Source organism: Momordica charantia, assembly GCF_013281855.1.
Source record: "Momordica charantia cultivar OHB3-1 chromosome 6 unlocalized genomic scaffold, Mcharantia_2.0 BLBB01000006.1, whole genome shotgun sequence".
Classification (NCBI taxonomy): Eukaryota; Viridiplantae; Streptophyta; class Magnoliopsida; order Cucurbitales; family Cucurbitaceae; genus Momordica; species Momordica charantia.
In genome coordinates, this window is record NW_028275164.1 from 12253247 (window position 1) to 12279875 (window position 26629).

The 26629-nt window shown below is 35.0% G+C and overlaps 2 protein-coding genes and 1 long non-coding RNA gene across 8 annotated transcripts; 2 read left to right on the forward strand and 1 right to left on the reverse strand.

The window, feature by feature from the left end:
• The first annotated feature begins 354 nt into the window (after positions 1 to 354).
• Positions 355 to 18729, forward strand: DCL2 (dicer-like 2). Of its 6 annotated transcripts, none has more exons than XM_088126113.1 (23): positions 355 to 513; positions 779 to 864; positions 1024 to 1201; positions 2136 to 2249; positions 2478 to 2612; positions 3264 to 3348; positions 3522 to 3586; positions 5492 to 5632; positions 6526 to 6654; positions 6723 to 6852; positions 6967 to 7069; positions 7478 to 7673; positions 11255 to 11415; positions 11575 to 11790; positions 11931 to 12145; positions 12242 to 12516; positions 12609 to 13024; positions 13570 to 13673; positions 15561 to 15754; positions 16080 to 16289; positions 16918 to 17328; positions 17442 to 17720; positions 18140 to 18729. In XM_088126113.1, exons 2-23 carry the CDS (start codon positions 800 to 802, stop codon positions 18488 to 18490), a joined length of 4173 nt encoding a protein of 1390 aa, XP_087982239.1. In that variant the 5' UTR covers positions 355 to 513; positions 779 to 799; the 3' UTR covers positions 18491 to 18729. The 6 variants fall into 6 exon arrangements, with proteins under 6 accessions (XP_087982239.1, XP_087982241.1, XP_087982238.1 ...); XM_088126115.1 differs by lacking the exon at positions 355 to 513 and adding an exon at positions 539 to 557; XM_088126112.1 differs by lacking the exon at positions 355 to 513 and adding an exon at positions 541 to 682.
• Positions 18730 to 20194: 1465 nt separating this feature from the next.
• Positions 20195 to 21215, forward strand: TIC20-II (chloroplast import component Tic20-II). Its single transcript, XM_022294264.2, has 2 exons — positions 20195 to 20890; positions 21070 to 21215. Exon 1 carries the CDS (start codon positions 20294 to 20296, stop codon positions 20888 to 20890), a length of 597 nt encoding a protein of 198 aa, XP_022149956.1. The 5' UTR covers positions 20195 to 20293; the 3' UTR covers positions 21070 to 21215.
• A 2792-nt stretch (positions 21216 to 24007) lies between these two features.
• On the reverse strand, positions 24008 to 25967 carry LOC111018252 (uncharacterized). The gene is made up of 2 exons (XR_002602383.2): positions 25363 to 25967; positions 24008 to 24319 (listed from the first exon to the last, which is right to left on the reverse strand). It is a non-coding gene; the product is annotated as an uncharacterized LOC111018252 (long non-coding RNA).
• Between the last annotated feature and the right edge of the window lie 662 nt (positions 25968 to 26629).

The following is a 26629-nucleotide window of genomic DNA, read 5'->3' on the forward strand; positions in this document are numbered from 1 at the left end:
CAAAGCATATGTAATATATATTTAAAATATTTATTGACACGTCGACATTTTCATCGATTTTTATGGATTTGATATCGACATGGGGTAAATCGACATTTCCATTACATTAAAAAAAATTGACAAAATATGAAAAATATCAATAAAATGTCACTAATATATACATAATATTAATATTAATTATTTTTAGTTTATTTAGAAAAAAATATTTATTTGTTAATTTAAATATATAATTTCAATTTCACATTTACATCTATATTTAAAACCTTCATGCTTATCTCTAAATTTCGAAGGTCAAATCTTTCAATATTAAACTTTTAAGGACTGAATCTTTTTATCTTTTTCGATCAGAGAGCATCACTTGACTATTGACGTGTTTTTCAACCTGAAAAGCCATGATTAGGGCGTGAGCAGCAGCGTTTGGAACTTCACTTTTGGCAATGGGGGGCCACAAATTGGAATTTGGAAAAGACAAAACAGACGGTGGCCTTTTGCTTTTCCTGCAAGACTTGCTTTGTAAGTTTCTTCCTCTCAGCCAAGTTCCAATATCTGATTTATTGGTCATTTTTCCAACTTTTTTGCATTCTTTGTAGTGAATTATGAAGTGTAATCGAATACCCATTTGAAACCCTCTACGATTTTTCTCTACTGTCTTCTGTAGCTGCTCTTTTGTTATTCGTTTTCAGTTCGTATTTCAATTCCTTGTTCGGTTTTCAATCCGCATTTTAAATAGTTGTGTTATTGTTTTGGGTTGTTCTTAGTGATGAATATTTGTTTGCAGAGGTGAAGTTGAGAACTGGGAATGGCGTTGAATATGGAGAGGGAGAACGAACAGCTATCTGCTGATCCTCTACCATTTGCCAGAAGGTTGCGTGCGATTTCCTTTTTTTTTTTTTTTTTTTTTTGGTTTTTACTTGTTGGCCTCCACTTTGAACAGATTTTGCAGGGTTCTTCGTTTTGAATTTTGATTTGTTGAGTTTACTATTGTTACACTTACTTTTTTATCATTATGGGTGATTTTTGCAGTTATCAGCTGGAAGGATTGGAAAAAGCACTTAAACAGAACACGATAGCGTTTTTGGAGACTGGCTCTGGCAAGACTCTGATCGCCATCATGCTTCTCCGGAGCTTTGCTCATCAGCTACGCAAACCTTCATCTTCCATTGCCGTTTTCTTGGTTCCACAAGTTGTTTTGGTCTCTCAAGTATGCACATATTTCTTAATGTAGGAAACGTAGACAATAACATTCATTAATAATCAAAAAGAGTACAAATGGCATGACCAAGAGAAGGGGAGATGGAATATCTCTCCAACTGGTCAACTGAAGATATCTTTCAGATTTAGATTTTCATAATAAACTGACTGAGTCGTGACATAGGAGCTTATGAAGGAAACTCAAACTAGTGGCTGTATATTGTTTAAAATCCCAAAACTGATAAAGATCTCTGTACTTATCTCACTAAATCATGTTGTTCTATTCAGCCAAAGAGAGCAAACCATTAGAGTTTTGTGGAACTAGAGTGAAGTAGTAGTTACAATTAAATCGAACCCTTTCCAATTAAAGTTCCAGCTTTTGGTTGCCAAACTGCAATGAAAGAAAAGGGGGTCAAGAGTGTTTTGGTCCCTCTTTTCCTCATTGGTGCAGACGCAGCTCTTATCTATGTTCAGTTTCTAACATAACCCAAATATGTAATAATCATCCATGAATATGAATTCCATATCTGCTAATTTTTTAAACGGATTTTAGATTTGTATTTTGTATCTCTGTTTTTTCACAATAAAACACAACATTAAAATTTAAGATGCATAGTTTGTGATTTATGATATAAGACCATATAGTTTATTGTGAAATTTAAAATCTTCTTCCTACTGGATTAATGAGGGTTCTCAAATTTAGTGAAAAAATGAAGAAACATTCTCTAAATTGCTATTAAAATTGATCTAGTGGTTCTAGATGTTAATTAAAGAATATATGCGCTAATTCCAACCATAACTGTTTCTTTTTCCAACAAAAGGAAGAGCTTCTGGAAATTTCAGGATTAAAGGGAACTCTTAAGCAAAAATTATGATAAATATACCGGTTTGAAGTTTCATTTTCCCATCATTGATAGTTTCATCCGTTCTTTATGTAATTTTAGCAAGCTGAAGCTGTGAAGATGCACACTGACTTGAGTGTTGGTATATATTATGGAGACTTGGGGGTAGACTTTTGGAATGCTGCAATGTGGAAGAGAGAAATAGAAAAACATGAGGTTATGAGTCTTCTTATGTGGATATGTTTATTTTATTTTTAATATGACTGTTCACTCTTTAGTTGTTGACATATATATGTATATTTTTTTTCCCTTTTACTGAAATGTCTAAGACAATATTATACAATGCTTGCTTCGTGTCGGTGTCCATCTTTCGTCTAAATTCTTGTCTGCTCTTGTCTCGTTACTGCTACTTTTTTCTTTTCCTTATTTATTTTCTACTTATAGGTGCTTGTGATGACACCTGCAATTTTGTTAAGTTGCTTGAGGCATAGTTTCTTTCAGTTAAGCATGATAAAGGTCTTAATAGTAGATGAATGCCATCATGCAAGAGGCAGACACCCTTATGCTTGTATTATGACGGTAAGTTGAGTATATTATTTTCAAACTGTCTAATTTTGAGGGTACCTGGGTAAAGAATTAATACATTTTTGGGACTACATCCTACTGGAAAGATTTTCATATGGTATTTTTATTCTATCTCCTAACTCCAACTACAAACTTAATCTTTTTATGTATGATTGTTCAGAGTTAGTGCACTCATGGATATTAAGAAAGATGATTACTTAAAGTAAAAAAAAAAATCACATTATCAATTATCACCTTCTTGAGTAAAGATTCTAACAACTCATTTAAATTTTTATCTCCATAGTCATTAGTCGTGATTTACCACAACTCATGGTGCATTGGCATTACATACATAAACTCCCATATTTTCTAAGGAAGCAGAAAATTTATATTATTCTTTCAACCATTACGTGAGACATAAATACCCAAACCCCCTCAGTGCTCTCATAGAGGTGCAAGCCTATCTATAAGAATTAAGACAAGCAAGCCTCTTATGATTCAAGGAAGGCATAAGCATCAAGGCTAAAACTTTTGAGTCTCTACTAGAGTGAGCCTCAAGGTGTAAGTCTCAAAAGCCTTTTAGAACATTTGTTGGTTAAAGTTTACACATTTTTTTTTCTTTATATCTATATATATATATTTAATTCAAGTATATGCACTTTTTAGGAGTTCTATCACCAACAGTTATCTCTTGGTCAATCTAATCTTCCGAGAATTTTTGGAATGACTGCTTCTCCAATAAAGTCAAAAGGTATTTCAAGTTCATCACTATTTTGTTTTACTTATAGATTATTCACTACTATATCCGTTCTTTCTATTAGTGTTGAGAGGTTGTGATAAATAAAAGTTTCCTCTTGATCTTGATGTACTTTTTCCTTTTCTTTTTTTGGTTTTTTTTTTTTTTGGGGGGGGGGGGGTTGTTAGGTGGCAACTCAGAATTGATGTATTGGAAATATATACAAGAACTCGAGTCCTTATTGAATTCAAAGGTTAGTACAATAGTGTTGTATTAGTTTACCAAGTATTTTTGGTAATTTGTTATTAATTGCTCAATTGGTGATTTAGTGATGTGAAAGGCATTCTTTAAAATAAACATGTATTTTCATGGCATATCATACTCATCATATTTTTACTAACGTGCATTCTTCAAGAGAATAGAGAAGAAATTGAAAAGTGTCAACTATCATTAAATATTAGAGATTAGTCTTTATATTTACCCAAACATTTAATATAGTATTTTTCTTATATATTACGTGTCTCACTATACATAGGCTTGTGCTTTTTCTTTTTCTTTTGCCTCCTGTTGTGTAGGTTCTAGATGACTATTGTCCCTCAGACTTTGGCATATTAGTTTCTCGTCTCCTAGTTAAGTCCACAAGTATGCTAGGAATTGCCAATAGGAGTTTGGTTGAAAAAAGCACTGAACTCTTAAATTATGTTTTTTTTTTTTTTTTTTTTGGTGTAAGAAACAATTTCATTGATGTATGAAATTACAAAAGCCTCAAAGGAGGGGTTGCATGAAGCACTTCCAATTGGCTAATAGGGAATGTAGCTATAGTGGTAAAACATAGGGGAGGATTTACACCAAGTAATGACTGTAAAGACTATAGCTTCAAAAAAATTATCAAAAGGGAGAGTTTTGTCACTGAAGATGTGTTGGTTGCATTCTCTCCAAGTGATCCAAAGGAATGCTTGCATAAAGTTCTGCCAAAGAAGAGCTTTCTCTTTTCTAAATGGGTGTCCGGTTAGAGTAGCTTCAAGCAGTGTTCCATCCAAAAGTGCTAAGGATGAGGTTCCAAAATTTGGTTGCAAAGAGGCAGGAGACGAAGAGGTGCTGTTGGGTCTCAATGTTGGATTGACACATCACACACCAATAGGGGGGGGGGAGAGAGCCATATAGGGCATTCTTCTTTGTAGTTTGTTGCCGGTGTTGATAGCTTGGTGGCTAAGTTCTCAAAGGAAGAATTTCACCTTTTTAGGATATATGTCCCTCCATATGCCTTCATACAGACATTTTGGAGAATTCGAGCAAGGCTATGTGAGGTCTTTTATGAGGGAACGAGTGGTGAAGATGCCGTTTGGTTCTAGTTTCCATGTTAAAATGTCCATATATGTGGATAGGTGAACCGAAGAAAGCTTCTGTGAGAGGGTTGCCCATTCTGTAATTTCAACATCTTTTAGATTTCTTCTCAACCTCAAATTCCAGCAATTGTTGTCCACAGACCAAAGATCCCGAACAAAAGCATCCTTTTTCATGGATAAGGCGAAGAGAAGGGGTGTGTGCTGTTCCAGGGGTTCATTGACCAACCAGGGGACCGTCCAGAATGGGGTGGAGCTACCATTGTGAATTTTGTTAGCCAGACTATCAAAAACCAATTTCTGGGTCTTGAGAATCGCTTTCCAAGGCTCTTAAATTATGTTTTTGTTGGAGTGATTCGTTATTCTTTTGAAATTTTATGGCTTAAGAAACCAGACTTTTCATTGATAATTAAAAAGTACTTAAGAAAGTGTGGAAATAAGAGTAGAGATCACAATCCACAAGGTAAGGGAGCTTACAAAAGCTGATCCAATTGGTATCAACCAAAAAATAATATAAGTTACATAAAGATGAATCTTATGAGAAATTGCTTGTAGATTCGTGTATTGTTTAAAAAATTTCAGTGTTTATTATTTATTATTATTTTTTAATAATTTCTTAGAAAGTTTCATCTGTGTTACTTTTTGAGAGATTTCTCCATCTGTTATCCATTTATTTTTAGCATGCATTGCATACACTCTTTCTCAAAGAGTTGATCTTGTTTGGTGCTTGTGAATTGTTAGTTCCCTTCCCTCTTCCTTTTCTATAATAATTTCCTTATTGGTCAGTAATTTGACCATCTCTTTTTACTTTGAAGGTGTATACTTATTCTAGTGAATCTGAGCTGGCTAAGTTCGTACCTATTTCAACTCCCAAGTTCAAATTTTACATGCACGAGGACATCCCATATACATTATATGAGAAATTAGCGGAGGAGTTGAAGATTTTGAAATTAAAGGTGTATATTTCATTTTCATAATTTCCTTTGTATTATAATAGTTGATTAATTGAACCATGATATTTGTGGTATGTGATTCAAAAAAAGTGTTGCTCTAGAATGGATGAACAAATAGGAAAGACTTCTTAGAATGTTTTTATTATTTTTGTAATTTTTTAAACTTCACTTTTCCTTAAAAGATGACTGTATCATGCTGCATTTTGGAACTTGTTAAATATAAAGTGTAACTGAATCTATATTCATCTGCTAACATATCAAGGCTTGAACTTGTCAAAATTCAGACGTATTGTTGTTTTGAGTGTTCTGTTTTATAGTTGTTTGTGATAATATTTTAGAATAATATTTACTAGTTATTCTTAGCTTCTTTTGTTTCAAAAAATTGTTTTAAAAGACAATTTTTTATCTGTGTTTTTAAAATTTATCTTAATATAATATAGTACTCCTCTATTCATATTGTAGGTTAGAATCTTCTAGATCTTTCTTGTACTGTTTTAGTTCTTGATCTCTTTGGGTTCCTCACGTCCTCTCCAATTTGGAATGTTAAGAAGTTTTCTAGGTATGCTTAGTTTTACACTTCTTTGTGGCATGGTATCTCCAATTTCTTAATTTGTACTTTTTTTATTTTGTATTTTTTATAATTGTTGGGGGCACAGTTTCTTGGGGTTGTGTTCTATTTCTCTTCCATTGCCATTCAAGTATGTTATTTAGTTGAATACTGTATTCATTTTATCACGAAAAATAAAAGAGAACTGCCTTTAGAACGTGACAAGATAACTTTTAATGTGCAGAACTATTTTCTACTAAGTGTTTTGTTTAAATAGGCCAATTTCTTATGCAATCTAACTCTCAGTTGGACTTCTGGTGTTTATGGCGTGTACTTTGAATTGCTGCAGCATGAAAACTTTATGGAGACGTCAGATCTCAATCCTTCCAAGGTAGAACCGACTAGAAAACGGATATCAAAAGCTTTCCTTGCTTTAATGTATTGCTTAGATGAACTTGGTCTTTGGTTAGCCTGGAAGGTATGTGTTTCCATTGTTTTGGTTTGATGCATAGCATTGTTGGCATCACTTGATGTGCTGCTGAACAGGCTGCTGAGTCTTTATCGTGGATGGAAGATGATTTTTCTCCATGGGAAAAGTTGGATATATTTGGTGAGGCAATTGTGAAAAATTTCTGTTTCGATGCTTTAAAGCTACTTGCTAATACTTTACAATCAGGTACTTATGCAGTATGTGATGAATTGGCATGCATATTAGATTGTTTTCTATTGTAGCTTCTTTATTATTTTTTTCTTTTTAATTAAAAGAATGTTTCCTATACCTACATGACAGGATGTTCATGTGAGTCTATTGGTGATGATCTTGAGGCTGATATGGCCGCAGGTCTAATAACTGCAAAAGTTGTTTGTCTTGTTGAATCGTTACTTGAATACAGGTATTTGTTGTTGAATACATGTATTTGTAATTTCATACATCAATGAAATTGTTTCTTACACAAAAAAAAAAAATAATTGCTTCCCTCTTCATGTTGTCTGTTGTGATGAAAAGTTATTTTATCAATTTATAAATATAATTGTTGCGACCAATTGAATGTCAATTTTCTTAAGTAATTGGAGGCATGAATATAATTTAAGATGTGAAATATATGTTAAATTTACACGTGTCTGACTGGAAAATGGATCTTTATCAGTATTGTCTATCATATTTTAATGTTTTGGAACCGATTTTGTTCAAGCTGCTGTCCATCAATTTTTCCTTAATCCTTAGTACAATCATTTTCTTTTTCTTGTTGAATAATTTAATTATTGATTTCTTGATTGATTGAGGTGACACTGTATAATAGGTCTGTTGAGGATATAAGATGCATAGTATTTGTGGAAAGGATTGTCACTGCTGTGGCCCTTCAAACTCTATTGAGCGTGTTGCTATCAAAACACACTAGTTGGAAGACCAAATATATAGCTGGGACAAACTCAGGTTTGCAAACCCAAACAAAGAAGAAACAAAATGAAATTGTGGGAGAATTTCGTCGTGGCAAGGTATGCGTTTTTTGGTCCGTTTTCCTTTCATCTGTTTAATCGTAGAGTAAAAGTATTTGAGATAACTTGAAATTTAAAAGATATGATTAAAAAAATTCTCTTAATTGTGAAATTTGACATGTTTAATTGTGAAATAACTCAGGATTTCAAAAAAAAAAAAAAGAAACTTGAAATTTGAGATAACTTGAAGCTTCTCTGAATTGGAGTGGTTTTCTTTTCTTTTCTTTGCCCAATTTTTTTTTGATAAGAAAAATGAAAAGAGATACAAAAGAAACAAAAGGACCTACAAAAAAACAGCCCTGAGAGGAGTCCCTTGCAAAAACAGACTCCAATGCAAAATAATGAGACCTAACGGATAATTACAAAAGGCCTTAGAAACAGAGCCCCGTAAAGAAGTATTAAATCTAATGAGATCCCAAACAAAGTCAACATATTTCTCCACCTCCTTAAACAGCCTATTATTTCTCTCTAACCAAATCCCCCAAATAGCAGCTAGAAAACAAGCCTGCCACAAAAAATGACTCTTGTCACGAAAAGGGGGTGTAACGACACCTCCTCCATCATTCCTCTTCAATCTTTGGAATGGACCCAAGACAAGCCAAAATAATCAAAGAAACGGAGCCAAACATCCTGAGCAAACTTACAACTCCATAACAAGTGCTCCAAATATTCCGAGGTATTCCTACAAAGATCACACCACTCCGGGCCTAGAGATATGGTTGCCAAAATAATGTAACCACTCTGGATACGATCTAAAGTATTGACTTTTATTTTTTATTAAAATAAAATTTACTCATTTATTAGATAAGAGATATGTTGCTAACATGAACATAACTTAGTGGTCAAAGGACCTTACTCCCTTTTTAAATAATGAGGAAGTCTAGTTCTACCATTCTTACTACCTTCATTCTCATTAGAATCTAACCTAGGAAGCCCTTGACACCATCTACTTCTCAATGTTACATTGCCAAAATAATGTAACCTCTAGCAGTTACATGTTGGAGAAAAACGGAAACCTGACCAGACTTTGATACTATGAAGTAAAAGTGTTTCTATTTCATATTTAATCATTCACAAAATTATAATATTTATTATTTGAACAGAAACAAAGAATGTTGTATTAAAAACACAAAAGAATACAATCTAGGGGCTGGGGTAGAGATAACCCCTCTCAAGTGACCACTAGTTTATAAAAAGTCTTCCAATTTCTCACGATAATAGATAGGCTATAATTACACAAGAAATCTTTGTGATTTGAGATCCACCAAGAAGCCAAATTTCGTATACTATGAACAAAAGAATCATCCAAAACGAGAGCCAAACTGAAACCCAAACTGATTAAATAGAAAATTCCAGCCCCTTTCGGCAAGTTGGCAATGTAAAAACAGATGATCCATGGACTTCCCCCTGTTGACAGAGACAGCAAATGTAAGGGGACAAAGTACAATTTGGGAATTTCCTCGGGAGCTTTTCTGCTGTGTTGATGCATAAGGGACCACAAAAAAATTTCCACCCTTTTAAGGATGGTGTATTTCCATCTCAGAGTAATCCAATTACACCTTAGAACTCCCATAGGTTTAGTCAAATCTAAAAAGGCTGATTTGGTGGGGAAGCTTCCACCTGCTTCCAACTTCCACCTAATCCCATCTTCACCTTCTTGCAGCTGAACCCTTTGAATAATGTCAACTAAGGCAACCCAGTTATCAAGCTCTATCGAACAGGCTCCTTTGAAGGCCCAAATCCCATGTTTGATGTTCCATTTCCTAGCAAGAGGCAACGGAGTCTTCCTTCTTCAAGGACAACGAGTAAGTGTTAGGGAATTTAGAGAACAGGGGAGAAGAATACACCCAAGCAGTTTCATAAAAGGAACCTTCTTTTCATTCCCAACCATGAGCCGAGTAAAATTGAAGAAGCAGCTACTGTATTTTGCAATATCTACCCAAGTTCTACCTCCAGCCTTGCCTTTAGGAGTTGTTAGAGTATATATTAGTATATTTTATATTCTTGTGTTAATATTAATTTGTCCTTTACCTTCTCCTTATAGGATTAGGTCAACCTTGTATATTTGTCTATATATATAGACTTTAATAATGAGAATACAGAACATTGGATTCTCTCCAACCTTAGTCTCTACATGGTATCGGAGCTCTAGGTTTCTTGCCCATTAGGGTTTTGTGCCCGTTAGGGTTTTGATGCCCGTTAGGGTTTTGTGCCCATTAGGGTTTTGATGCCCGTTAAGGTTTTGTGCCCGTTGGGGGTTTTGTGCCCGTTAGGGTTTTGATGCCCGTTAGGGTTTTGTGCCCATTAGGGTTTTGTGCCTTAGGGTTTTTTTCATTGCTATCCAACACAAATCACCGCCGCCGACCACCGCCGTTGCCGCCGCCGCTGCTGACCGTTGCCGTTTGCTGATTTGCCAGCTATTTTCCGATTGTTGTCGTAGGTTTCATCTCGCCGCCAAACGCCGTCACCGTGTGCTTTCGTCACCGCCAGTCACCACCCGTCGCCTTCGCCCCTCGGGTTGTCGTGGGGTAGCACTTAGGGTTTCTGGTTTCAGAAAACACCTGATTCGGTTCAAGTGGTCCAGTTCAACTGGTTTGGTTCATCCGGTTCAAGTTCGGTTCGGTCTGGTTCGTCACATTCCGGTTCGGTTTGGTTGATTTATACCGGTTTTGGTTAGATTTGGTTTGGTCTGGTTTTGTCGTTTTGTTCAAATAAGTTTGTTTGTTTATTATGGCCGAGAAGAAATCAATCGTAACTTCTGAGGTGATCCCAATGATATCAAAAAAAAAAATCACAAAACACAAGTTGAATAGATTATTTGTCTAACAAGTTGGGCATGATTAACATATATGCACCAACTTGAGGGGTAGTGTTAGAGTATATATTAGTATATTTTATATTTTGGTGTTAATATTAATTTGTCCTTCACCTTCTCCTTATAGGATTAGGTCAACCTTGTATATTTGTCTATATATATAGACTTTAATAATGAAAATACAGAACATTGGATTCTCTCCAACCTTAGTCTCTACAGGAGTGTTGCACTTCCACCCATTAATATCAGAATTATGAATGGACATAATAACGCTTCTCCAGAGGGCAACTTTCTCTTGAGTAAACCTCCATAGCCATTTCATCAGGAGAGCCTTGTTTCTTTGTCTTGGGGATCCTACCCCTAAACCTCCATATTTTGTGGGGGAAAGAGGTATGATTCCAATTCACCAAGTGGCTACCGCAGTTTATAACTATCATCACTCCAAATAAAATCTCTTATTATCTTCTCCATATAATAACCTTCTGGGGCTTTTAGAAAAGAGAACCATAGATTAGTAGGCTATTAAGAACTGGTTGGCCAAACGTCAGAAATTATAATATTTGTAAACCTAAATTATGGAAGAACTTGTTAATTACAACTACTATATCTTGACAGTTATGTATAATAGGGAACGATAAGTAGCAAAGGAGAGATCATATGATCCATGAAGTCCTTGAGGACTACTAAGTGCACCAAATAAGTGTTTGTATAATGCTTAATTTGACTGGTTAATGCTTGCTTTGACAAGTGAATGATATTTTCTCAGGTCAACATCATTGTTGCAACCTCAATTCTAGAAGAGGGCTTGGACGTTCAAAGTTGCAATTTGGTTATAAGATTTGACCCATCATCCACAGTATGTAGTTTCATACAATCTAGAGGCCGTGCGAGGATGCAGAATTCAGAGTATATCTTGATGGTAAAGAGGTAAATTGGATCCTAAATGTTGTACACATGTTTCCCCGCAGTTTTATTTTTACCTTTCCCATCAGGGATAATTACTTTTCAAAGTTTTCTTTTTGAATTACTTTAGATTATGTTTTGGTCTTGAATTTGTGGACAATTAATTGGTTTACTTGTATGCAGGGGGGATTATGCCACTCTCGCTCGACTTCAAAGATATCTTTCTAGTGGGGAAATTATGAGAAATGAATCTTTATGCCATGCTTCTCTTCCCTGCTTACCTTTTAGAAGTGATTATGACGAGGAATCCTATTGTGTTGAAAGCACGGGTGCAATTGTGACTCTAAGTTCCAGTGTTTGCTTGATATACTTTTATTGTTCTCGCCTTCCTTCTGATTGGTTAGTTGTTTTATATTATAGTTCATTGTTTGAGGAAAATGATATTGCATTTTCACTTTTAAATTAAAAGGGAATATGACATGTTTCTTTATTATTGTCTCTTTCCTCATCTTCCTGCTTTTTACCCCCTTACTTTGTAGTTATTTCAAGCCAACACCAAGATGGGATGAGGAGACTTGCACCTTGCATCTTCCTAAGAGCTCTCCTTTACAGACCTTTACCAGTAAAGATGATGCTAAATATCCCAAGCAAAGTGCCTGTTTAGAAGCTTGCAAACAACTTCATAAGTATGGTGCTTTGACAGATAATCTTGTCCCAGATATGGTTGCTGAAGAAGCTGTGGCTCAACGAAATGGTATTTATTCCTTATCAATTTTCAATTTTAGCTGCCTCAATAACAGCATTGGTTATAATTCACCGATTTCAACTAATTTTGTCACAAATTGTTCAGGCAATAGATCAATTGTCGTTGATAAACAACCAGTTTATGTTCCACCAGAATTTGTGCATTGTTGTCCCGATAAGTCTAGTGTAATGTACCATTGCTACCTGATTGAATTAAAGCAGAACTTCAAATATGATACGTCAGTACATAACATTGTGCTAGCCATGAGAACTGAGCTTGAATCTGAAATCCAAAGCATGTGTTATGACTTGGACACTGACCGAGGAAGCTTTGACGTGAACTTCAAATATGTTGGCATTATTAAGCTTAGCCCCGACCAGGTAGCTTCCTTTATTTTTCAAGCTTTCGATTCATTTAGACATTTACAAATTAACTAATGAGTCAACTTATTTTTTGTTAACCTCTTTTCCAGGTTCTTTTATGTAGAAAGTTCCAAGTTACAATATTCAGAGTTTTGTTAAACCATAATTGGAGCAAGTTGAATGAAGATGCCGAGATTTTGTTGGGAGATGGCCCTAAGGTTGATTATCTTCTGCTCCCTTCAACTGGTGTTGAACTGATTAGCTGGGACACTGTCCTGTCTGTACTGGCTTCATCTAGAGAATATTGTGTACATCGTGGTATTCCATCATCCGAGGGCCTTAGTTGTGATGTACAGACCAAAAATGGACTTGTTTGCCTTTGTAGACTCGTGAATTCTTTGGTGTATACTCCTCACAATGGTAATGTATATTGCATAACCAATGTTTTGAGTGAACTGGATGGAACTTCATTACTCAAGATTCGAAAAAATGAAATGATGCCTTACAAGGAGTATTATAAAGTGCGGTAAGTGTTCTACTTTTACTTTGATAGTTGTTTTTATTTTGTTCTTAGATTTTAAAAAGTTTCCACCATATTCTCGAACTTTAAAATGTAATTTTGTTTAGTCCTTGCTATTAATTGATTGTTAATGTGCCATGCCTAAGTGGAAAAATATTTTTTGATTTGGTATGACGTGAAATAAAGATAAAAGAAGGAAATGAATAATCCGATAAAATTAAGTAGCACATGCAACATACTCTAAATAACTCATCCATTGTATAGACCATGACTCTTTATTTTGCTTAGTTATCTACTTCTTTCTTTCATTTACTTTATACATCATGCTAAATCTACCTACATTTTTCTAACAAGAGCATTACATCAATATTTAATTAGTATTAATGATAGGGAGTATAGTGAATCACAATTCAAAATTATAACTTTTTAAATTTTAGAGATTGACACAACCAGTAAAGTTCTAGAGACTCCAAAATGGTTGATTAGAGTATTTTTGTTGTTGTCATGTTCCAATGGTTTTTTCTTCTAATTATTTTTTGTTTAATTTGCAGTCACGGGATTGACTTGCATTTTGAGAAACAATCATTACTTCAGGGGAGAAAAGTCTTTTCGGTGCACAACTACATTAATAGATCTAGGCGACAAAAGGGGAGAGGTAACTTTTATTTCTTTCTTCCACTTGCAAACCCCCACATTGTATAATGTTTTCATATATTTAATGTAATAGGAACCAGCAAAAGGTTTTATCAAAACAATGAAGAATTTCAATTTAGGAAAATCCAATTTCCAGATAGGGTTCTTCAAGAAACACTATTTGGGGAATTTTATCCTTTTGTTCAGGAGAATTCTCAATCGCCTTTCTTCCCATCGATGCTATGCTTCTACCCCATATCCATGCTTGAACTTTTCCCACCTGAGCAATATATTTCGGTCCTCCACCTCTAAGCAATACCCATGACTTCTCCCAGCTCAATTAGTTTATTAAGCATCTTCATCATTCTCAACTATGATCTTTAGCAGCAACTACATACAAAAGCTCTGTCCAACATGTCCTCAACACCCTCTTTTGACTACCAATCCAATGGAACCTTGTCATTCCCATTCCTTCCATATCAATGGTCACAGCTTCCAATTTCTCCCTCTTAGCCACTTTATTCTTTGCAAAAAAATCTCATGCGTTTGGGTCTGTTCCCACAAAGCCAAGTAAGTTCAACTCTCTTTCAGCATCTGGCCTCAGTCTTCCCACTCATATGATTCTCCCTAGAGTTCGCTTGGAATTTGTCTTCTATCTTTCTTTTCATTGGAGTATCGGTTTCTGCTCTTTTCAAATTGTTAGTGCCTTATAAGGTTCCAAACAACTGATTGGACATTCTTTGCCAGTGTTGGAATTCTTCACGCGTCAACTTGCATTGTTTGAACTCTTGCTGCATTTCTTCCAGTCATGACTCCACCACGTTTTCCACTTCTGCCTCTATTTTTTGTTATATAATGTTTACTTGTATAATGTATGATTGAATTAATTTTCTGTCCAAATTAATTAGAATGCATGTGCAATACAGACATGCTCAAACTTTTGATTCACCATCAGCTTTGGCGTTTCTTTTATTCTATTTTTTATTTTTTATTTTAATTAAACTCATTTGTTTAATCTTGAGATGTAAGGAAATAAAAGGTGATAGCTATTTGAGCTGTATTGAAGTTTATTGAGTTGACTCTCTTGATGTTTCTGACTGCCTAATTCCTTGACTTTTTCATATTCATGTTGTGTTTCGTATCTGTTTCTTTCCTCCTGTTTTTAGACATGCTTTTGTTGAACAAGCTGACAATTTATTAAGGGCTAAATGTATCGATTGTTCCATAATCTCTTAGCCCTACATATATGCTCAAAACTTTTTTTCTTTAATAGGAGAAATTTAGTCATTCTCAATTTTTTCTATTAAGAATTCTCAGTTCAGCTCTTCCAAACAAACAAACAAAAAATTGTTAAAATATGTTACTAGAAAACATATGTAGCATTGAGTTATTGATTTATTGACGTTTTTGGGCATGTGAGCATGCCACTTAGAAGAAATGAATTTCTTCCAATCGATGGATGAGTTTTTGATTTTGCTAATGGAGGAGTTGTGTTTCATGTGTCAAGCAGCATCCAAGTGGTATGTCCTCGTGTTCAAGCATGTTAATGAAGCAATAATTTAATAATTCATCAACTTTTTGCTAACAAAACTTTGCCACTTTTTTAAACAAGGATCTAATTAAGAATATTTAGTGCATTGAGGACAAATTTGAAATTTTAAACGATTAAGAACAAAATTGAGAATTGCTTGAAAGAATAGGGATCATTTGCTATATTTAGCCTTTGTTAATTGATAATGAAGAGTATTAATTGATCAATACACTACCGTATGAAAATTGTTCTTTGATTTAAGGCATGGTATAATATAATAAAACTTGAGGAACTTATATTTATAATGTTGAATCTTTATTCTTCCATATCTTCTACTTTGGTACTATATTTGTTATTTTATCTATCTTCTTTTTGCAGAATCGAGTAATGCATTAGTTGAACTGCCTCCTGAGCTTTGCTCTGTAATAATGTCTCCCATATCCATCAACACTTTTTATTCATATTCTTTTCTTCCTTCAATTATGCATCGAGTTGAATCGATGCTAATTGCAAGCAACTTGAAAAAGTTGAATACGGATCATTGCATGCAAAATGGTATTCCAACCATGAAGGTAATTTTCTTTTATGAATACTATTAGTAATGATTTTTTTGCCTATGACAAGATTAATGTCTCAAGCAGTTTTGGTTAGTGAGGTACATGGAAATGGAGAGTCATTCATATTCCTCTTTCAGTTAGTATTAAACTAAAATGAAACTTTTCCATATTTTTCCTTTTTTGAAGATAGGATTTATGCATCTAGAGACTAGGAGGCCCAAATTATAATAGAAGTATCTCTACGATTCCTGTAACATTTGATGTCACCCATACTGCAAGTAATGTTTCTCTCTCAATGTTTAATAGCATACTCATTTCTTTCAACATTTCTCTCTAACAGGTATTGGAAGCAATAACAACAAAAAGTTGCCACGAGAAATTTCACCTGGAATCTCTCGAGACTCTTGGCGATTCATTTCTTAAATATGCTACTGGTCAACATCTTTTTAAATCTTTTCAGAATGAACATGAGGGCCTTCTTAGTTTAAAGAAGGATAGAATAGTTTCTAATGCTGCTCTCTGTAGGCTTGGATGCGAACACAAAATTTCGGTAATTTCTTCACAAATCATTATTATTTATTTATTTTTCACAAATTCACAAATCATTATTAACTACTCTACAAATACTTATTTTTGTCAGTATGAAGCGTAATATTCCTAATACCTTCCATTAGTAATTTCAAGATTTAGACAGTTTCAAAAATAAAATTATTGTAAAAGTTTTAAGCTCGTTTGTTGCATATGCTTTTTCTTCTCAATTGCAATCTAATCCAATTTATATTATTTGATTATATGTTGAATAAATGCATGTTCTGTCTATATTTTGTACTTTATTTCAATATTTTCTATCTTTTTCTTTTGTCTCGTGTATTTTAAATGTTCTCAGGAAGTTTTGACGTTCCCTTTGATTATTTCAGACAAGCATACGTGTTAGCATGGAACTACGATTCTCTAAGTTTGATTCTTGTATTTTCATCTTGACGGCCCATGGATTCTTTTCTGTTAATTTCGAACATCCCTAGTGGTTATTGTGATTACTGATTAGCACTAAATCTAAGTAGTGATATTCAATTGTTATTCATTATTTTACTCTCCTTAAAGGTTTTCTCCTTTGTGTAAGTTTCCTCAAGTACCAAGCTTATTAAATTTTGTTCTCAATTTTTCTAACCATGTTTTAGGGCTTTATGCGGGATGAGGCTTTTGATCCTCAAAAGTGGGTTATTCCTGGTGATACACATGGAGTTGACCAATTAAGAGAAGAAATGCTTTCTAGTGAGAGAAAAATTTATGTTATAAGAAAAAGAAAGGTAAAAGGTAAGAGGATAGCTGATGTTGTGGAGGCTCTAATTGGCGCATATCTGAGCTCTGGTGGGGAAATGGCTGCCATACAATTTCTAAATTGGATTGGTATAGAAGTTAATTTTGATACTGTACCTTATGAGAGGCCTTTTAGAGTTGATGCATATAAACTCATCAATGTCAGACATTTAGAGTCCCTACTGAGATACACATTCAACGACCCCTCATTGTTGTTAGAAGCACTGACTCATGGTTCATACATGCTTCCTGAGATTCCAAGATGCTATCAGGTAACCTTATTGCATGCACACAACATACATTCAAATATGTGTACTTTGTATGAGTTTCTTCATATTTATTAAGTATTTACTAACTCGTAAATAATGAAATCATTGGCCTGTAGCGCTTAGAGTTTCTTGGAGATTCTGTGTTAGATTATGTCATCACTGTGCATTTGTACTACAAACATCCTGGGATGTCACCAGGAATGTTGACTGACATGAGGTCTGCAGCAGTGAGTAATGATTGCTACGCGCGAATTGCAGTAAAGGCCGAGTTGCACAAAAGTATCCTACATTTGTCTCATGAACTCCACAGACATATTAATCGGACTCTTAAAGATTTTGAGCTGTTGTCTTCAGAAGTGACGTTTGGATGGGAGTCTGAGACTTCTTTTCCTAAGGTTAGTACTTAAGAGTCAATTTAATTACACGTAATGGACAAGGTTTGTATTTTACTACCCTTTGTCAAAATATCAACTCTTGTTTTATTTGCCCGATACATTTAATTTTTTTTAACTCTTTTTTTGTTTCTTTTTTCCACTCCTTTTATAATAAACAATTCAGTAATCAAAATATAGGAAGATAGAAAAGTGAGGGAGAGAAAAGCTACTTCTCAACCCTGAACCTAAAAAGGGGATTAGGAAAAGGCTCTTGTAATGGGCATGAATCAGAAAAGGGTAGCTCCTAATTGGTCTCTGTATATGGCATGGATAAAAAAGGGGTAGCGGCAAAAGAATTTATTCCCATCCACTTTGCCCTTCCCCCAACTTTAGAGCATGTTTGATTATTATATTTGAGATGGTTTGAATGTTCATATTAGGTTCTTGGAGACGTTATCGAGTCTTTAGCTGGAGCAATATACGTTGACTCTGGATACAACAAAGACAAGGTGTTTGAGAGTCTAAGACCACTGTTAGAGCCATTAGTGACGCCTGAAACCGTGACATTGCACCCAAGAAGAGAGTTGAATGAGTTGTGCCAAAAGGAGAAGTATACTTTGAAAAAAACCGTTAACTCTCGTATCAATGGCAGATCACACGTTACAGTGGAGGTCGAAGCTGATGGTCGGATATTCAAACATACGGTAGTTTCTTCGGACAAGGAGACTGGAAAGAAGGTTGCTTCCAAAGAAGTTCTCAAGTCTCTGAAGGAGTCCATGGTACATATTTAACTCCCAATGCTGTTGTTTATTGGCCTCTTATATTTGGTAAAAGGAAGGAAAATATTTGGTCATCAACATTGATGTTTCCTCCTATAATAGAGTTTATGTTTTTTCCTTGTATTTCAATATTGTAAGAACTATGTAAAAAAAAAAAAAATATTTGAAAAATGCAAGTGTAAAGTTTGTTCACAGGTGAAATGTGTAATACATTTGGAGTTAATATTTTATATTACTTTTAAATTTGGATACCCTCACTTTCAAGTTTTTTATGCTACTTGGTTGTGCATCAAACTTCTAAAATCATTTATAGCATTTTGAAGAAATATTAACTCTTTTACCCCTTCCTTTCTAAGTTGTATCAGTGGACAGTTTTTTCATAGCAATGTTTTTAGGTGGAATCTGCGATGAAAGTGAGCATTTTGAATTTAGCCCCTTCTAATTTCTTGAGTTTTATTTATACATAATAAAAAATATTAGTATATTTGGTCATGGAACATTCTAAATCTTGAATGAAAATTGCAAAAATTACCCAATTGTGATGGCTGTGGTTAGAATGCAAGAGAATGGAGGGGTGCTACAGTTCACTCATCTATTTTTTTTTTTTTTCTGAACTTTTACCAGTTTAGTAATTATTATGTCACATCAGTTTATTATTAACCAACTTTAACATTTAGGAGGAGAGTATAATTGAAAAATATTAAAATGTGAGGACTAAATCAAAACTTTTTATAATAATAGAGAATAAATTGAAAATCGTTATGGATTGAGACATTTAAGTTTTTTTGGATCACCTACAAGCTCACAAAATTCAGCTATCACTCCTGTTTGCGGCCCTACAAAAATGAACTAAGGAATTGAACCAAAATGATTCAATCAATTGGGTTTGGTTTGGTTATGGAAGAAAAATTAAGGTTGGATAAAATAATAAAGAAAAAAGAAATATTTTTTAATTGGAGAGAGAAGATCGTATAAAGTGAGAAAGAAGAAGATTTGGAAAGGGACAACTTGTAATTCTACGCGAGCAAAAGTGTAAAAAATATAAAATTTAAAAAGCGAGAAAAGGTTAATCAATCTGATAACTCAAAGTTTATTTATTGAAATTTAGAAAATGGTTTAATAATTCTTGAACTCATTTGAGTTGAAGCGAATTTTGACCTTCTTCTAACTCCATACTCGTCGTTGACGGTGATATTTTCATCTTCAGATACCACTCCTCCTTATGCGTCTTATGTAATTTATTGCTTCATCTATTTGATAAAATAACATATTCACTGGCACCTCCTATATTAAAATACTATATATATATGCAACAATAATATTTCAACGTTAATTCGAGAGTCAAATTACCAACTTAAATATAACTCGAGACATATATTCTTATTCAATCAAAAGGCGAGAGATTCCAATTCCCACCATACATGTTGAACTGAAAAAAAAACAAAAAATAACTTTTAAATTTGTGAAAGAAAGAAGAAAAATATGGGATTTAATTCTATCCATTCTTCCAAAAGTCTATTTTGATCTCTTTATTTTTATTTTTATCTTATCTATTTTAATCGTAATTTTCACACGACATTTTATTCTTAAAATTTTTGAAATGTAGCCATAAATTTATATTAAAATTAAAAACAAGAAAATAGAAAACAAATTAAAATTAAGCCGAAATGATAGCGACCGAAACTTGTAATTAACTGAGCCCTAAGGGCCACTATCAAACAAGTTATTCCATCTCGTTCTTCCCCAACAAAACGCCTGTGCTGTGTGCTGTGTGCTGTGTGCTCTGCTACTGCTACCTCAAATTTGGCTTAAAAAATGGCTTCCGCTTCCATCCCTCTCCATCTCCTCAATCTCTCCGCCAGAACCGCCATTAAAGCCGCCGCCGTCAAATCCCGGCACCGTTCTTCTCTCCCCGCAAGATCCGCCTCCGTTCGCATGTCCTACAACCCTACTCCGGCGACCGACCGCCTCGTCTCCGCCGTCGCCTACACTCTCCCCTTCTTCAACTCCCTCCAGTACGGGCGCTTCCTGTTCGCCCAGCACCCGGCCCTCGGCGTCGCCTTCCAGCCCCTCCTCCCCGTTCTAGGGCTCTACCGCTCCATCCCCCACTCCACCTTCGTCGCCTTCTTCGCCCTCTACTTGGGCGTCGTCCGCAACCCTGCCTTCTCCCACTACGTCCGTTTCAATTCGATGCAGGCCGTCACTCTCGACGTCCTCCTCGTGGTGCCATTGCTGATCCAGAGGATCCTCAGCCCGGGTCGGGCCGGAATCGGGTTCCAGATCATGGTCTGGGGCCACAACGGACTGTTTGTTTTCAGCGTTTTGTGCTTCGTTTACAGTCTGGTTTCTTGCCTTCTCGGACGGACCCCTCACTTGCCCCTTGTTGCTGATGCTGCTGCCAGGCAGATTTAGGTTTGTTCTTCTTCTGCAACTTTCTCCTTCTCCCCCTCCCGTTTCTTGGATTGAAATCTAGGGTTTTGATTTTCGTCCAAACAATTTAGGCTGGCCTATACACCACCTTTAGAAAATGTTGTGTATGAGAGGTAAATTGAAAATTGTACTCTGATTATGCATTTTTTGGTTATAAGTAGTAGAGGAAGGATGAGATGACATTGAAGAGAGCAATGGGGATGGAGAATTATCAAGTGAAAGAGAATGTGGGATTTCTTTTCTTTTGCCAAATGCAGATTGGACATGGTTTACAAAGAATGGAAGATCTAGAAACAACTTTGTTCTATGAATCAATGTTTAAGTTGAACTTAGAGCAATAGCCATTGAATTTGTGAAGGAATGAAGGTAGCAAGAGTTTAGATCCCTAGTTATGAAGAGTTTAGTCTAATGAAAATCATATATGACCAACTTCGAATGCTTTGTTGGTACAGCATAGCTTAATTGGAATAGGAACCATTAAAAGCATGAGTAACATTTTTGGGGAAAATGACTCAAATTACCTCCTAGAAAAAAAAATTTCTCGGACAACCCACCACTCAAAATTAATGAATTTAAGAATAACTGAAATTACATTTATGCTCTTTAAATCAAAAAACAACCGTGGTGCCCTTCCCTTCAACTTCTTTCCCCTTCTTTCTCTTCTCCTTCCTTGGTACGCTTCAACTACTTCTTCTTCCTTTTTCGTTTTCTTCAGTTTTCAGTTCTCTTCTTTCTTCCCATTTCGTTTTTGCCTATTTTGGTTCCCTTCAAGCTTGGCTTTTTGCATCTCATCTGTGAAATGAGGTAACAATTTACTCTTGTTCAGGTTTTGAAAAATGGAAATGATACAAACTCATCCCCCAAATAGTTTGCCATGTCTAGGAAAATTATTTTTGGCCATCTTCTTGACGTGGACCTCGTATTTCAGAGTTGTTGATATACAATATCTTGCTTATGGAGGTTGAGGATAATACACCGAATGCAAAATCACTCATTGATAATATTTGGCAAATTAAAAAATTGATTTTAGGAAAACATAAAATCGCTTATTGATTTTTAAAGTATCATTTTGATTTAGAAAATCAATTATTGTATTTTTTTTTTTAAATCTCTCTTTCTACCATTTGTCTAAAATTTAGAGCTGGCTTTTTGACTTACATTTAAATCTTAAATGTCTTCAAATTTATGCTTGTCATTGGCTGCATATTGAAAATTTCTACACGTCATCTTTGGTTCCATATCCGTTTAAATTGTAAGTAAAAAATTCTTTAATTTATAATAATTACAACTTTTATTGGTACAAGATTTCTTCGGTGTAATTTTAAGGCCAATTAAATAATATCATATCATTGTGGAGATATAAGATGTGTTAGAGAAATATGTAGAGAAAACTTAAGAATACACAAAATTAAAAAATTGAACTCAACGACAGCGTTATTCCTTGAGACAAACGACAACGTGTTTCCTTAAGACAAACGACAACATGTTTCCTTAAGATAATTTTATTTCTTCTATGCTCAAGGTTTCACCAACAATTGTCTCATGTACTCGTATAAAAAATGAAAGAGAGAATTTTGAGGGATCGGTTTTTTTGTTTCCCAAAACTGAAAAGAACCAATAGCTATTTCTGGTCACTCAAATAGACATATATTTTCATGTAAAGTTATGTTGTTTGATACTTTACAAAATCACATCATTTTATGAAGAGTTGTAATTTTTTATTTTTTAATAAAATAATTTTATTCAAAAGTTACACCAATCTTCCTTATGAATAAAATTTATTTTTAAAACGTGTACAAACTTTAAACTTTTTTCAGTAAAACTATGGAGCTTATCAGTAGTTAAAGAATTTTGAATGATCCAACTTTTTAAGAGCAAGTCAAATTCATAATAATTCCATAGATATATTTAAAATACTAATGGTTCTCATGTTTGTATTCATTTTGATCCAGAATATCGTTTGGTTTCATGAGTATTTTTATAGAATTCGACCTTAAAAATTCTCATAGAAGCGACTCCTTTACACATACATAGGTGACTTCTTTAAAGAGTATCTTGACAATACACCACTCTAATGGAAATGGTTAGGAATTTATAATTCTTTCTTAGTGCTCTTTGTATTATTTTATTTATTATATCTTGTCTTATAATTTTTTTAATAAAATTTAATAAAGATTTTGTTACAAATTCCAAAAAAGTTCGTTATAATCCAATCCAACAACAGGGATTCTTAGTAAAACTAGAGATCCTCTAGAGATGTAGAAAGATGCAAGACTCTATGCCGATATTTGCTATAGTTGAATTATATATACACATGTAATGTAAGAAGGGAGCATGAAATTAATTTTATTTCCCTTTCCAAATTTTTCGGAAGAAAAAAAGTTGTATATATAAATTTGTTTTTCCTTTTTGAATCTAGATCTTGGGATCTCCACTGAGTTAGGTTGAGTTACCATGATGTTAACTATTATATTATAGGCTTCAAACTTATTCCTATTGAAGATAATTTCACTTGCTCTCTTGCCAAAGCTTTTGTAAACATATTCACAATATATCTTTTGATTTCACATCATCAATTCATATAATTCCATTCGAGAGCAATATATCTTCGACGTATATGTCAAAACTTACCATTTTTGCATTAAAAGTTGCACTTGATTTCATATTACATTGAGTATGATAGTTCACCTTTGGATTTTGAATCATCAGTATAAAAAATCCATTTTTCATCACTGTATCCTCCAAGTACGAGTGCAACCCATCATTTTGAATATTTAAATATCTGTATTATCGTCACTTGCCAATATAACTACAAACACAAAAGGAATATTTCTAGATTTCACGTCTAATTTAATTAAAATTTTGAACTATGAGAATCTGCTTCCGGAATTTTTATAAACCAATTAGTAGGATTCACATTTTACCCAATCTTCAGTTTCTAGCCCGAAGCCAATAACTGAGACAACCTGTAACGCCCCATAACGTTCTACACGCTTCTAGGTCACGTTAACTACCCACCTGTCTAACCTTATCTCTAAATACGAGATAACTAACTCCCTGTGAAATAATTATATAAAATAAAGCTTCAACTCCCATCAATTTACCAAAGAATCAATCCTATAGATCATCAATCAATCATCATCCGTGGACAACTCCATGAAGCAATTTCATTATTCCAACTAGGCAAACTCAATGAACAGAAGAAACTAAAATAAACACCTATTCCAAATTAAAGTAGACAACAAGTGGGACACCTCCCAATTAATCAGATAGGAACAAGTAGTTTGTTGTCCAAGCAATAAAGTTTAAACCATCTAAACCTAAGCTAAGCAAAAGTAACTACGCAGCCTATGGTTCTCGCTCGTCATGTCTCCTCCGCTTCATCACCATGGTCGGCAACGAATTCTCCGCCTGAACCAATAATTGCAGAGGGGGGGGTGAGTATATAAAATATACTCCGTAAGTAGCCCTCACCAACAACACACAAACATCATGCTAAAAAAAATCATGAAACATTCATAGTCATGCTCTTCATCACATTATGTAATCAAACATAGACACACTCTATAAAATCCGGCGATAACCACAACCATGAACGATTCAACTACCAACCTCTAGGCTCCCTAACATCTCAAGCACCTCTACGCTCATCACAACTATCCTAGCTTTCCAAAGCTAACTCTTTCGAGTAGTGTCGGCCCCTGACCATTTTTACCCAGAGCCCCGACACTACTGCATCGACCTTCGACCATTTTTATCCGAGGCCTCGATGACTTTGCAATCTATTGGCCCTTGACCATTTTTACCCAAGGCCCCAATAGTTTTCCTTTCAAAAGACTCCTCGCATCGACCTTTGACCATTTATACCCGAGGCCTCGACACTCATCTTTATCCAATATTAGTGTATCGACCCTCGACCGTTTTTACCCGAGGCCTCGATACCCAATTAGTGAGGTATCAGCCCTCGACCGTTTGTACCCGAGGCCTTGACACCCACCCATTCACTTTCCACAAGAATCCAACGTTCCTTATCATAACCAACTCCACAACAACCACTATCCTGCAAACAGGGTCCGAAAACATGCTTCTATTACACCCACATCTCATAAGAAAATAATATGATTCGGACCAGCACGCTCGCATCATAAAGAAACATTTATATAAGCTGTACTAGCACACCCACATCATAAGAAAGCATAATCGCAATAATTCCATTTTAACGAGCATCCTTTGTAAACACACATTATCCCACAACAATTTTCAGCAGTTTAACAAGGCAAAATTCCACCATTATCACCGACGAATATTCAACACTACACCAAGCATACAGATTAACACAAGCGAGAGTTACCTAGCACAATAGCGTATCAAGATCAATATTAAACATCACAAAACAGCACAATGGAAACCAACTAACACACATTAACGCACGCACACACCCCTTGTCTACTTACACACTCCTAATGCTCCTAGCTCAGTGTTTGCTCGACCCAGAAGTTTGCTGAAACGACTTGGGTCTTTGTTGGATCGATGTAGAATGGGTTCAGAACTGTAAAACTGGGTTTGAAAAGGCTCGAACTTGCTGGTGCTATACCGAAAATGGATGATTAACTCAAATCAAACTTCGTTTGAGTGTGGGTTGGCGCCGAATAGATGGTATCACGGAACTGAATTCGTTTAGTTGTGCGTCAACACCGACCGTCGCCGGTAGGCCGGAAAACGTCACCAAACACGATGCGTCTCACAAAATCGGGCGCGGGGTCACCGAATTCGGATTGCTGCGGGTCACGGTGGTTGTCGAAGTTCGTGGTTTGCTGCAGCCACCGAAGGTAACGCGCCACTGCTCGTGGAACCCGTGCGCCACTCGTCGGACTTACCGTTCGCGGAGGACCGCCGCGGCGTCGCACGCAAAAACGCCAGAGGAGGAGCCGCGGCCTGCTGGGTGTCGCCGGATCTGAAGACGACGTCGTCGGAGGGAGGCTGGTGGGTGGCGGCTGGGCAAGGGAGAGGAGGAAGAAGAAGATGACTTTGGTTCTTTTCTTAGGGTTTCTTTTTATTATTTTTTTTCCTTTTGTTTTAAAACCAAACCAACCCAACTAAAAGCCAAAATAAACAAGCCCAAAAGAAAAAAAAAACCATCCCAACCTGAGATAAAACCAATCACGCGAGATCCGATATAAATAAATTTAATTAAAGTTTAATTTAAAATTAAATGAAAATCTCCTAATTCGAGACTAACTAACCTGAGAGACTCGGGGCGTTACACAACCCTTATACTACATGAATTTTCCGAATTTTCTATTGAATGCATGGTATATGATTCTATATCAACAAGCACACTCTTTTCCAAAATTATTTGCAAATCTTCTAAATTTTCTCACATCGTGAGTAATTTGTAAGATCTATTAGACTGCCAACTATGCATAATGTTTCAATTGTTTGTGAAATACTATAGTTTACAATAATGACAATTTGTTAGACTTAATTAAGAGAACTTTTCGCTTTTGCAATGCACTCCCACAATTTCAAATATTTTTATGAAGTTACCTTTCCACCAGTTCATATCATAACTAATCATAACTATATGCATACTTTAAATACATCATTTATGACAACAATGTACTAATTGCAAATTTGGATATCTAACTATATATCCCGTTCAAGCATTTAACCATGCTGCTAAACTTATTTCCATATAAAATATGGAATTACTATGTATAG

Bases quoted from the DNA above. Each gene is read 5' to 3' on its own strand.
- DCL2 (XM_088126113.1), top strand. From the start codon at position 800: ATGGCGTTGAATATGGAGAGGGAGAACGAACAGCTATCTGCTGATCCT. The intron at 7,070-7,477 runs GTATTTGTTGTT...ACTGTATAATAG, and splicing joins GAATCGTTACTTGAATACAG to GTCTGTTGAGGATATAAGAT. The intron at 15,755-16,079 runs GTAATTTTCTTT...TCTCTCTAACAG, and splicing joins ATGGTATTCCAACCATGAAG to GTATTGGAAGCAATAACAAC.
- TIC20-II (XM_022294264.2), top strand. From the start codon at position 20,294: ATGGCTTCCGCTTCCATCCCTCTCCATCTCCTCAATCTCTCCGCCAGA.